This window comes from Condylura cristata, unplaced genomic scaffold (genome assembly GCF_000260355.1).
Source record: "Condylura cristata isolate star-nosed mole 26May11 unplaced genomic scaffold, ConCri1.0 scaffold00025, whole genome shotgun sequence".
Taxonomy (NCBI): Eukaryota; Metazoa; Chordata; class Mammalia; order Eulipotyphla; family Talpidae; genus Condylura; species Condylura cristata.
In genome coordinates this window covers 31,896,784-31,910,135 of record NW_004567126.1, presented here as the reverse complement: position 1 = coordinate 31,910,135, position 13,352 = coordinate 31,896,784, and the positions used below count along the sequence as shown (strand labels likewise).

Sequence of the window (13,352 nt, the reverse complement as noted above, 5' to 3'; positions counted from 1 at the left end):
GAGGGTCCAGCCGCGGGAGGGTCCGGGCCACTTCTGGGAGATGAGCCAGCGACAGGCAGAGCAGCGACACGAGTGCCCGGGGCCACCGCCAAAGGCCCAGGGCAGAGGAGCTTCAGCCGCAGAGGCTGGGGGTGCAGGGCCTGAGGTCGGTGGGGGAGGGAGGTGGCCCCAGAAGCACAGGGAGCATGGGGCGCGCGGCGGAAATGGTGTACGACCTCACTGTGGTCACCCGGTGCGTCCTCCGGCTGGCCCGGAGGAGCGCTGGTGTGCGAGTCAGTGTGCGTCTCTGTGTGTTGTGGTCCTGTGTGTGCAGCCGCCCTCCCAGCAGCCCGGGGTCCCGACGCCGCCAGAGCGGAGACCGGCAGGTCTGCTGCTCTCATACAGCAGCCCCTGGGCGTCGCCAGGGACTCCCAGGCTCAGCCCCCCTCGTCACGCCCACACTCCGCCCCAGGAGGCCTGGCCACAGTGGAGCCACAGTGACCCAGGACACGAGAACGGGCACACACGTGCGGGCTGACCCGGCAGACGAGGCTCAGAGCCCATCCGGCGCCTCCAGGCTACCAGCGCTGGAAGATGGGGGCGGCCTCCCCCGAGGCCCCAGCGCAGGGCTGCCCTGGGTTGCTGGAGCCCCGCCCGCCGCACCCGCTCTGCCCAGGCCCTGAGAGGGTTATGCAAACTGTACTTTGTTCCATCAGGAAGAAAACAAAATAGGCCGACGGGAGTCTTCTCCTCCCGCCCATACACACGGGGCTTCACAGAGCTGACTGATGGCAGCCGCGCAGCCAGGAGGCCGGCGGTGAGCACCTGCCAGCGTGAGGCGTTGCCTCCGGGGGGGCCAGGCCGGACCCCCAGGAAGGGACACGCCCGACCAGGCCGGTGCAGGTGCCGAGGGGCTGTGTGTGGACGCAGGGTCCCAAAGGGTGCCGGCGGGAGGCTGCCTCCCAGCCTCCGCTCCCCACTGCGAGACGGGCACGCAGAGCCCCCCAGGGCTGCAGCGAGCGCTGACAGCGGGCAAGCGAGTGGACGCCGCAGACCCCGCATCGATTCTTCAAAACCCAAAGCCCCAGTCATCACAGAACAATCCTGTGAGACAGGAAAAGGCAACCCGCGCCATCACCTGCCCAGAGACGGTGTGCCCAGTCCAGGGCTGGCCGACCTGACCGCTCCCGGGAGGCCCCAGTTCGTTTCCCCACTCCTAGGGTGGCCAGGAAGGGCCCAGTTCCCCAACTGGCCTGGGGTGAGGGGTTACAGAAGAGAACCAGCCCCCAGTTCAAACTAGTTAAAGGGGGTGACCACCAGGGATGGCCCTTAAGCTGGCATCCAGGGGAAACTGGTGTTCAAATCAGAAGTCCTCAAGGGCAGTCTGGTGGTGTCGCCACCGCAGCGCGACTTCGAGCCCCACCCCAGAGGTGACCCACGGGGCGCAGCAGACCTCTCCTGTCTCCCCACTGCTCCCCTGTGGATTTCAGTGGGCCCAACTGCTCTGCTGCTCCCCAGTCTGCCTCTGGTTAACCCTCTCGCCCCCCCCCCCACCTCTGGCCTGTGCCCCAGCTCTTGTATGGAGGAGGGGTAGATGGATAGACGACAGACAGGCAGGCAGACAGACAGACGGCGGGGGACCCGGCCCTGGCCAGGGGCCCAGAGCGTCGCGGCAGGGGAGACGGAGCTGTCCAAGAGGCTTCACAGAGACAGGGATTCGTGGCCTCTCTGGGGCGCCCAAGAGCTCACAGGTGTGAGAGCCAGGTAAGGAGGCTCAGGTGCCGGCAGGGGGGCCCGGGCGGCCGCTTGGTCTCGGGGCGCTCCGTTCCCACACACCCCCCCACCCCGTCCCGGTCTGCAGAACAGGGAGGTGCCCGAGGGATGAGCACCCAGGAAACTGTGCTGCCAGGACGAGGCCAGTTCCCTCTTGTGCTGTGTGCAAATGTCAAAAATCGTGTTCTCCACCCAAAAGTAATATCACAGGAGGGACTCTGTGGGGCCGAGAAGACTCCCCAGGAGACCACACCCCACCATCCTCCACTGTCACCCAAAGCAGAGTGACTGATGTTATCAGTCTGGGGGAAAGGTGGGGGGAAGTGGTGACTCGATGCACTACTGACTCAGTAGAACTTCAGAGCCGTTTCCTGTGGGCCTCCCTGGTGGCGCAGGGGTCAAAGGGCAGCACCGTGCGATTCGCAGCCCCGCAGCGCGAGTCCAGCCTCCGGCCGGGGAGAGGGACGCCGGGCTCAGCGGTCCCTGCGGTCTCCCGCTGCCCCTCGGCCGTGTCTCACTCCGTCTGCCTGTTCTGCTCCCCGCTGTCTCCGGTCGGTCCTATCACCCACTCTGCCAGAACTGCTTATGCATAAAGAAATCAATCTTTAAAAAATAAAGAATTTTCTGCTGACCACCTTAGATACACAGTCTGCGTGTGTTCTCTGTACACTCACAATTTAATTTTAAAAAATTCCAAACCTGACGAAGTCTTCGTGTTGGACGTTCGACGTGCACCGGTGCGACGCCGGAGCAGCTCACAGTGACGTGCAGAAGCTCTGGAAGACTTTGCTCTTTAAAGGCTCCGGCCAGGATTCACACCCCATGCTAGGGTGCACCTCGACAGAGAACGCGAGCTTCGGGGTCACGGAACGGACGCTCCAGGCAGACGTTACCGCCCCAACCCCCCACTGCTTCGTCATGAACAATTAAAAAGTGCAAGGGACACAGACTCCAGATGGCAGACTCAAAGCTGTATCAGATCTCAAACAAAAGCCCCGACTGTCACGCCCGTAACGTGAAAGAGCCCTGCAAAGGTGAGTCGCGGCCAGCAGAAGCGTGGCTCCGGTGGCACGCAGATCCCCGACTGCCTGCACCCCACACTGAGACACGGCCCAGAAACAGACCCCAGGCCGCGCGGCCGGCAGCCCCGCCCAGGGTCCCCCGGCCGGGACCTCCAAGCCACACACACGACGTGGAGAGGAAAGAGCAAGGACGTTTGCAGAAACCGGCCCGGCTGCCGTAGGACGCAGCACCGCCAGGCCAGCCACGCCAGCGTGGACGAGGATCTCAGACAGCGCCTCACTGGGTGGCACCGAGACGCTGCGCCAGCCAAGCTAGCTTTATTTTCACACGCCACGCGCACGTGGTCCCGGGGGCTGTCCCCAGGATGCCACAGGCGCTGAGCCCTGTTCCTGCAGCTTCCATGCGGTTGCAGAAGCTGAACCACCACTCAGCCACCAAAAAGCCACAAGCGACTTTAACACGCAAAAACGCCACAAGTCATAAGTTTGTTTTTCTTTAAACCCCGTCAACTGAAGAGTGAAACAACCCATCAAAATAAAAAGTTAATTTTTTTTTAAGCCCTAACAACGAGTGATTAAAACTCACTCAACTGGAGAGTCAGTGCAGCATAGTCAAAAAGGCACGTGGTTTAGAATGAAAACAGATCAGGGACTAAATTCCAGTCCTACCCCACCCCCACGCCATTACCTGCACGACCTTGGGCGAGTCACTTAACCTCTGCAAGCTTCACTGCATTTACTGTTACAACGGCAAAACAAGAATAATTCCTAGGGTGGCTGGGAAGATTACGTGGGGTAAGTGACGTGAAGCGCTTGAGAAGCAGGCATCCAGTGGGAGCTGACATGAAGACGACTATCAAAAATAACCAATCCAAATCACCTTCTCAGTCAGACTGCTTAGAAAATAATGAAAACAAAAATGTGAGACAGCCATGCTGGGAGCGCAGCCAAAGCCGTCTCTAGGGTGCATTCGTGGCCTTCCGAGCTTTAATTGCATTGAAGGAATAAGATTAAGGTCTTTGCTCATCCATTCATTCCCCCAAATTAGGCCAGAAAGGACTTGGCTGCGCGGGGAGATATCCAGATATTTCACACCGTGGCAGCGAAGGGCAGGCGGCGAACGCATGGCTCAGGGCAGTCTGGAAGTGAAGGAAACCCAGATACCAGTAAAGAGCTACTTATGGGGGAAAGAATTGCTAAATAAATCTGACATTTGCTTCCCCTGCCCAAAATAAGTAATAAATAATAAGCAGAACTGGCAGATCTAAACAGGCGCAAAGAAGAATATAGAAGCAAGCCAGAGAGCCATTACAGCTAGAGCTCTGGGGGAAATGGCTGCGAGGGCTGTGGAGTGTGCACAGCTGCTGACCCTGACGTGGACGCCCCAAGGGCCTCGGGCCTCGCTGGGGGCGCAGGGGTGAGTCTCAGCGCTGTGAGGCCGCTGGCAGCCCCTGCAGCACGAGTTGCATTCACGGCCGGGGCGGGACCCCCAGGGCGCAGCAGACCCGTCCTGTCCCCCGCTGCCCCCTCGGCAGTGTGCTTCATATAGCTGCCTGTTCTGCTCCCCACTGTCTCTGGGGGCTCCTCTCACTCTCCCCCCACAGGCCTGTACCCCAGTTCTTATATGCATAAATAAATAAACCAAAAAAAAAAAAAAGAGCTTACTGGAAATCTTTTTTTCTGATCCTATTACATTTATCCTATGTCTTTATCTCTTTTTTTTTTACTAATATAATAGCCTACTGGAAATTTTCTAAATTCTTACGTTACATTCTCTCACAGCCTACTGTCCAATTTTCCTAAGTTATCAAAGAATTACTTCCTCGAAAGGTTACGGAACTCTATAATTTCTCCAACAAATAATCAGCTTTTCACAGAAATGTTAATCTGTACTATCATCCTAAAATATTTTAAGTGGGAGCTTGTCTAGTTAATTTTATGTAGCTAGAATATCAGGCAATAAAGCCTGATGAAGGGATTGCAACATGAAACAAAAATACGGCATAGTTGGACTTATGGACAGAGGACAAAAATTTTTCAAAAAAAGCAAACCTCGCAAATCAAATTTAACATTATGCTAGACGAATAATTCATCACAACCAAGCAGGGTTTACTGCCGGAAAGCAAGGATGATTTTCTATTAGGAAATCTATTAAATATGAATGTCAGGTAATACCATTTCTAAATATTTAATATTAGCCTGGAAGTCCTAGGGAATAGAGTAAGATTTAAAGCTGATATGGGAGGTATGGTGGATAGACAGGATTTTTCTTCATGACTGACATTTCTAGAAGCTAAACCTGTACACAGCAAGCAAAAAATGTGTGTTACTTCATAATCAATTTCACTAAAAAACTGGATTCAGGATTATTCAAAGAAGCAACAACTCACAAGAAAAACTCCCCGATACAAGAAGCAAGAAATCAGCACAGCAAGAAATACACGGGATAAACATTTTCAAAAGAACAATATGAAAAGATTAAGACAAATGAAAAAAATAATCACCTATCTGCACGGAAAGGAAAAACATTAAGGTATTGATTTCACAAATTAACTTATATGTAATGAAATGTTTAAATCAAAATCTCAAAGGACTTTCTGTATGCTGGAGGAGGTATGTTTGGAGATTGCTTAGTTCAGCCAAAAAACAAGTGTATTAGGGAAAAAGCAGACCTACCACGAAAAAAACATGTTCCAAATCTATAGTGATTAAGTCAGCGTGGCAGGTGAATAAAGTAGAACTGATATCCCAGGCGCAGTCGATGGTTCGGGCTGAATTTAGTCAGCGAAGACACCGCGCGTCACTGACAGAGGAGGCGGCCCTGGGTGACAGGCCCTGTCGCTTCCCGGTAGCCGCGCGGCTCGGCGTCTCTCTGGGCTCTGGGCTGACCAAGGGACAGCAGCCCCGGAGGCTGGTCCTTGCTGCCCTTGGGCCCTCGAGATCCTCATGTGGTCCGAGCCCAAGCTGGCCTGCTGGGAGGTGAGCAGGAAAACAGAAGCACCTGCTGACGGCCAACACTGACCACGTCCCCGCGGGCCGTGCCGGAGCGCCCAGCCCCGTGCCCGCCCCCGCCCCTCCTGCCGGTCACAGGCAGGAGCGCGCAGGCCGTCCGCAGGCAGCTGATCCACAGCCACCGCTCGTCCCACGCGCAAAGTAAATGTCGGCTGTGTAAAGACGTGACGGGGGGCGGGGGGCTCTCACTCAGCAGAAGCTGGGGATCACTCACCGGACACCAAGCCCACTGCACGCCCGTGTCCTCCCAGGCCTCGCCAGCGGTTCTGAGGGGCGTCGGCAGCCATGCAGGCACATGACTGGCGCGCCCGGGCTGACCGGGCACCAACGCCCGCATCAGGCTGAGCTGGCTGAGTCCGCTCGTCGGTCCCTGCCCACGCCTACTTCCCTCTACCCGCACCGCGCTTCTGCTCAGGCTGACCAGCACGCGGCGCCCGCTTTCCCGCAGGGCGGGAGCACTCCTCACTCCCGGGCACCCGCGCTCGAGAGGACACGCTGGGTCCGGCCCGCGGCCGGCCCTGGCCCTTCCTTGTTCCCCGTCTTGCTCAGACGCAGCCACAATAGCGTCATTGTTGAGCTCGGCTGCCCAGCCGCCCTGCCTCCGCTGCCGGGGCTCGCGGGCACAGGCCGCGGAGAAGCCCAGGGTCCTATCAGTGTGGGGAGATGAGCAAACTCAGGCGGAGAAGAGGGGCGGGTTTCATCCTGACCACAGAGAGGGCGCCGGGAAAGGCGGATCCGGAGGCCGGCTCCCTGGGCATCCCCTGGCGGCGCGGAGGGACGAGCTCGGACGGCGGGTCCAGCGACAGGACCCGGCCCGGGTCTGCCCGGCTCCAGCAGGCTCCGGCCACGACGGCGCCCACAGACTCGCGGAGACGGAGACGCCCTTGGTCCGCGTGGGCTGAACGTGGTGTGTGCGTGTGGGCAGCGGCTGGGTTTCCGTCTGTCACTCACGGAACCCAAACGGCCGCGGGCGGCCACCCTGTGGGGCAGCCCAGCTCCGGAGCCCCAGCCGGGGGGCGGGTCCACGCTGTCACTAACGGCAGCAGCCCGACCTCCCCACCGCCTTGAACCCCCACGCGGGAGAAAGGGCGCCAGGCGGCCGAGCCACGCTCCGGGGCGTGAGCACATCCCGCGCCGGATGCCCGCTCGGCCAGGAGAACAGGCCCTGCCGCCCTCCCCGCGCCCGGGCCCCTGCCCAGCGGGGAGGGCGGCGCGTTTGCCTGCCGGGCCAGGCTGCGGTGCGGTCAGGGGAAGGGCGGCGGCCCCTCGACCTCGGGGCGGCACAACCGGCTCTGCCTTAGCCCCATCCCTCCTCCCAGAGCCCCGCGTCCGCTTGCCCCTCATTTTCTCACGTCCTCCGACTCCCGTTTCCAACGGGCACGCTGCCACTGCTGCCAGCCACGGCTCCCTCGGCGGACACGTGTGGGTGTGCTGCTCCCGGCAAAGAGCAACGTCCCGACACGAAGTCCGGCCGCGCGGGCTCGTGGCGCTCCAGAGGCAGCCGGCGACGCTGCGAAGAAGGCCGAGAAGAGCGGGGGTTCCCTGGCGCGGGTCCGGCCGGCGCCTCCTCTGAGCCTGCGCTGGGACTCAGGACTCCCGACACCCCGAGCCGTCACCAGACACCCAAACTGGGAACGCACCTCTTGTCTGGATTCCTGCAACCCCGGCGTGTGGCCCCACGTCGCCGCCCGTTCTGTTTTCTGTACAGCCAAGAATCCTAAGGCTTCTTGGCTCTTCCCTGCCCTTGTAGGATTCCTCTGCAGGTGAGCCTCAGAGCTCACTCGCTTGCACGAGCACTTGCTTAGCACAACTCGCCTTTGTAAAGAACGCAAAGTCTCAACGAAGTTCAGTCCCTGCCTTGTTTATCATAAACCAAAAAAGGGAGGTCAGGGAGGACTGTTTGGCCCCATAATCAAACTTTCAGATTTCAAAAAATAAAAGCAGAACTAGAGCACACGGCTCACCCACGGCCACGCTCAAGGCGGGAGCGGCCGAGGGGCCCTTCTGTGACGACGACTGGCTGTGAAGGTGCTGGGGTGCGGTGACAGACCCTGGCTCTGTGTCCACAGGACGGAGGCCACGCTGAGCTGGGCCGGGAAGGTGCCGTGGGCAGCTCGGGCGGACACTGCGAGCCAGAGGGGTGGAGAGGAAATCTGTAGACCAGGTCTCTCGGCTGTGCAGACTGGGAACTGAAAATCCTCGGTGGCATGGGGCTTTGTCTGCACTGCAGGGTGCTGGCCGCCACCCACCAGCCTGCGACGGCAGCTCCCAACTGGTAACAATCCAGAGTCTGCAGCCGGTGCTGAATGCCTCCTGCAGAGTCACCCCGGGCAAGAACTGCTGCCGGAGACCCAAAGAGGCACATCGATCTTTTAAGTAAGACTAAAGTATGTTGTTTTGCGATTCCTACAAATTTTATGTGGTAAAATTATACCAAGACAGAGTGGCACCCACCAAGGCGGGGGCGGGGGGAGGCAGGGGCCCCCGCCACGTGCGATTTCTCAGTCCAGGTAGGGGTTACAAGGATATTCGCCTTAGAGAAGTCCACGAGGCGGCGCGTTCGTGTCGTGTAGTTTGGGAACCTGCATTTTCATTGATACTAACATGGCTTCTTTAAAAATAAATAAAAATAAAGGAAACCTTGATCAGTAAGTGAAACACACAATTCCAAGGGAACCAGCAAGCCCTCTCCTAGCTGTGTCCTCCAGACGACTGAGCAGACGTGTTCCCTGAGGACGCGCTCAGCGACCGCAGCGGTGCTACCTGTGATGGCGGCAGAGGTAGGGACCACTCAAGTGTTGGCCCGTGGGGACAGGAGTAAACAGGACATAACAGGCGACGAGCACTACTCGGCGACTGAGAGGGAAGACACAGGCCGCGGCATGCACGAAGCTCAAGGTCAAGGGTGAACAAAGCACGACGGGGCAGTCGCACGCTGATGCCGTTTACGGGACGTGTCCAGGACACGTAAGTCCAGAGACACAGCAGATTCATGGCGACAGAGGGTGGCGGGAGGAAGGCGTGTGGTGTGAGTGGCACAGAGCTTCTCTGCGGGGTGATGAAATATGCGGGACCCAGTGGTGACGGGGGGACGGCAGCTGTGCGAACTGTCGCCGATGCGAGCCGCGGGGACTTCACCGGCCGAGAGAGGAGCCGCCCGGCTGCCGGCCCAGCCGGCTCGCTTTGCGTCGCCTGCCGTGGGGTCCGGTCTCTGCAAGCGTGAGAAGCCACTGGTGAGGCGGCCGGAGGGGCAGCCCGCGCGCCTGTGGACAGCACTGCAGGCGGTCAGCAATCCGCCTCGGCGTCAGCACTCGGAGTCCTGTCCGCACCCGATCTCCAAGTGAGAAGCTCCCTTCCGGGGGGCCCCCGCAGACACTCCGCTCTAACAAAGCCCACAGATAAACACGCCACGGGTAACGCCTGTTCTGGTCACGTCCCATAAGCGGAATCAGCGAGTGACCGTCCCGTCTTGCTTTGTTCACTACACGGGACCTTGAGCTCCGTGCAAGCCGCAGCTTGGAGCAGGACTCCGTTCCTTTTTAGCCGCTGAGTGATACTCCGCGGATCTCCAAGTGAGCCGTTTCCTTCCACAGAGCCCCTGGACGCACTCCACAGATAAAGCTCTTCCACATGCTGGGACAAGAAGATGCAAAGACAGGGACAACTCAGATGACCCTCGAGCCAAAGCCTGTAGCGCGTGAGGTTTGAGCGCCATCTGCAAGGTGCCAGGTGATGCCAATTTGATGCTCCGTTCCCTGCCTGGAGCCCGGAAGCTCAGAGCGCTGTGGGGGCCTCAGCCCACTCCCCAGGCCAGACAGAAGGAGCCGGCGCATCTGCTGGCCCTCTTCTGGCCCACAGTGCCAGGCAGCGGGGCCGGGGAAAGCGAGTCTCGCGGTTGTTTGTTTCCATCCTTGACAGTATTTACTTTTCAGTGTGGGCAGACACTTGCCTGAGTTAGCACGACTTGAGCCCAAGAGGGGGAGAGAGGGGGGAGGGAGATAGGAAGCGGGAGTTACAGGAGGCGGAGGGGGAGGAGAGATAGAGCAGAGGAAAGGAGAGGGGAAAGGAGGGCGGAGGTGGGGGAGAGGACGGTGAGGAGCCCTCAGCACCCACCGTGGGTGGATTTGCCGGGAAAGGGTGAGGTCTACCCGGGCCAGGTGCACAGAGACCCTGAGGGCCCCCAGCCCAGGGCTATGGTCCTGGGGCCTCCAGGGGGCATTTCAGGTGTTCAGTCACAAAGAACAGATTTTAATTCTGGCAAAGGGTCTGGTGACACAGTGGGAAATAGCTAGGCAATGAATTTCACCGAGAGGGAGGGTGAAAAGGAAAAACTTGTCAGACCAGTTACCAAGCTACCAGACAGCCAACAGCAGACACCTTCCCATAATTATGTATTTAAATCTACTCCACCTTCTTCCAAAGGATCAGGATGGGGCCAATGTATTTCTCTAAGTGAAAAGGGGGTTAACCTGGGGTTTCCCAGCACCTCCAGGAACCGGGCAGGACAAGCACCAGCGGTCTGTGCCTGTGTCTTCACTGCCACGTCGGGGTGTGCCCTGGGCCGGCCCCTGCGCCCGCCAGCCAACTGGTCTACCTTTCTCCAGGCCTCCATGAACCTGCCAGAAGCGCTGGCTGCCTGCCTGGCTTAGACCCCAGAGTTATTTCCTTGACTCTCTCTCCAGTCCAGAAAGGACTTTGGGGTCCAGCAACACACCTGGCCCCGCACAGCTGCCCGCTCCCCGGTGGTGGGGACAGCGTGCCAGAGCACCGCAGGGCGTCTCCTTCCCGCCTGCCTGAGGGGTGGCCCTGTCCTCAGGCTCACACCGTGCTCAGCGTCTCTGCTGCTGTTCCTCCTCTCCAAACCCCCCCCCCAGCCAGACCGGCCGCGTCTCTCTGCACCGTCCAATCAGACGTCTCTCTCCGGGTGCCCAGGCCACTGGCAGCCCCCTTGACCCCAGCGCGGGTGCTGCCCAGCCCCCTGCCTCCGAAATGACGGGCTCGCTTAACGAGCCCATCACCGCAGTGACAAGGAAGCCCAGCGGAACGTCCCATGCAAGCGGCTCTGGGGGAGCAACGACAAAAAAGAATAAATGGAAGCGAAAAGCTGCAGCGGCTCTCGGCACCCCCACTTCTACCTCCTCTTTCCTTTCTAGTCAACCCCCGGCGCACGTTAGAGTTCCCTGTTTCCCGCACAGACCGCGGTGACATGTGCACAAAGGAATCTAATGTATCCCTGTTTCGCTGCGTTATCGAGAGAACATCATGATTTCCAGGTGCCCCAGCTCTGAAGTGTCTCCAGCCTGCGGGAAGATGACTCACCTGGGGGAGGGGGCGCCCGGCCGGCTGCCTGCACGGAAGGTCGCTGCCCTCTCAGTCCCCAGCTGAAACTAGGGACGGGGAGGCAAAGGAGAGGGCTGAACTGGCCTGACGCTGGGGGGCCCGATTTCCATGAACCCGACCTCTACGCCCCCCTCAGCTGTTCAGGGCGCACAGCCAAGGACAGAGGTCAGAGATCTGTTCTCTGTAGGAGCCAGAGTCGCTTTCGCAATCGCTCCCGGCGCAAAAGCAGCCACAGGCGGCGTGTGTCCCGGCGAGGCTCACCGCCCCTTCCCTGCTGTTCCACCTCTCAGAAATCCGATTTTTGAGCAACTCGTCTTAAAATGCAGCGGCCCACACAGAATCCGCCGGGGCCTGGGATGGCCCGAGGGCTGCGGTCCGCTCTCTGGTGCCTGAGGCCAACTGTTTTCCAGCAACGTCCCCTGGAGCAGGCTTCATTCGGGACCACCATGGCCGGTGTCCTCTCCTGTCAAAGGGGAGCAGCACCCCCTGACGGCTGGGGCGAGGCTGCTGGAGGGGGCACTGGGGGCGCGCGGTGGGGCGCGACTTCCAGTCAGCGCCACAGGCGCCCACCCTGACCCGCCGCCCAGGAGAGCCGGGCGAGTGGCGCTTTGGAGAAGCTTCCAGAACATGGAGTGCCAAGTGCCCTGAACCGTCTCATCTAACCCCCCACCACAACCCTAGCCAGCAGGTGCCTTCATTACCCCCACGTTCAGGCTGGGAAGCTGAGGCTTGAGCTAGCAGCTGACCAGTGAAGGGCAAATAGGACGCAATGCCCATGCCGGAACCCAGGGCCTCGTGGCTGGGAGCAGCACTGCAGAGCTGGGCCCCGGGCACAGCCCCCTGCTGGGAAAACAAGCCCCAGGCTCAGCACATCAGGGGCATTTCTAACAGATGACACCCTCCCACACTGTGATTAAAACCGACACAGGATTAATCCGCAGAGCAGCGTCACACCGCTCGAGATTCACCAGCCTGGACCGCAGACAAGCACCTACCTTTGGAGAACCCCGCGCCGGAATGGGAAGCGGAGACTGCGCGCCTGCTGCCCAGCAGAAGCCCTGGCCCGACCCCCGACCCCAGAGCATCGCACATGCGTCCACCGTGCCCCAGACTTGGCGCAAATCCCAAGTGTCCTTCGTTAACTCAGCGGCCCTGGGGTGCGCTGTGCGGGCAGACCCCTGCGCTGCTGAGGCCCGCCTCGGCTCCCTGGGGCTACGGACGCCCCTTTGAAGGACACACGCAAACTGACCCCACATGTCTTGCAGGGATGCTTTTTAAAAATGAAACTCCTCGAAATCCACATAGAAAATATGGGGGGGGGGCGAAACGCTCATTTTAGGAACAGAGAGGGCTCCCTACACACGAAGGGAGTCAGGAGATGTGTGAAGACCCCACGACCAGCCCTTGCCCGCTGCACAGGAACGTCTGGGGGCGCACTGGCAGGGAGCGGCGGCCGCTACCCGTGGAAACCACGTAGAGGTTAATATTTCAAAAGCCACTAGGGCACTAAAGGATAAATGGACAGAGCCTGAGAACAGGAAGAGAAAGCCCGAGTGATAAGCGTGTTTTAAAAGGTTCAGCACGGACAGCAGCCACAGAAAGGCAAACAGAGCAGCCACTCGCCAGGCCCAGCGAGGGGAGGCCGAGGCCTCCCAGCCGGTCCCGGGCGGGCCCCTCCCGCCAGGGCTCTGCAGAGCCGACAACGGGGATCAAGAATCTTGGCCCAGAAATTTCAAGTCCGGAAAGTAAAACCCAAAGACACTCCATGAAGCCCTGACCCTCCGGCGAAAGCCGGAAACAACCAAAAGACCCAGCGTGGAGAAGTTCAGGGTCTGAGGCCCGACGACCACGAGCCGGAAGCAGCCTCACGGGACGGCCCTCCCAGCGGCCGCTGCGGGGGACGGGTGCGGCCTGCTGTCCCTGCACCCCACTGTTCTTCCAGATACGGGGGGGGGGGGCAGCCTGACTTACATAACCAGGTAAGACATGAATCTTTTTTTCTCCAAGAAACAAGTTTGTTCTTCTACAACAAAATCCACGTCTTCCACTCTCATGCCTCGATCCAGCGAAAGGAACATGGACGGTCCAGCATCAGCGCTGGCAAAGTGCAGGCCGCCCTCGGCCTCGTCAGTCGAGCTTTACTGGCCACACGCCCACCCGCGCCCACCGGTGAGGCAGCAGGCCGCCCTCCGGCCCACCGGCCCGGGGCAACATGGCCCACCCGC

General features: G+C 59.7%; 1 protein-coding gene across 1 annotated transcript in view; it reads right to left on the bottom strand.

Moving 5' to 3' along the window:
- Positions 1–13,352, bottom strand: part of LOC101634182 — a 48,766-nt gene that overhangs the window by 33,921 nt on the left and 1,493 nt on the right. Inside the window, exons 2-3 of the mRNA XM_012729456.1 lie at positions 7,140–7,297; positions 6,172–6,434 (exon numbers count right to left, since the gene is read on the bottom strand). Of these exons, the coding sequence (XP_012584910.1) occupies positions 6,172–6,434; positions 7,140–7,297 (421 nt within the window). The remainder of the gene's footprint in view (positions 1–6,171; positions 6,435–7,139; positions 7,298–13,352) is intronic.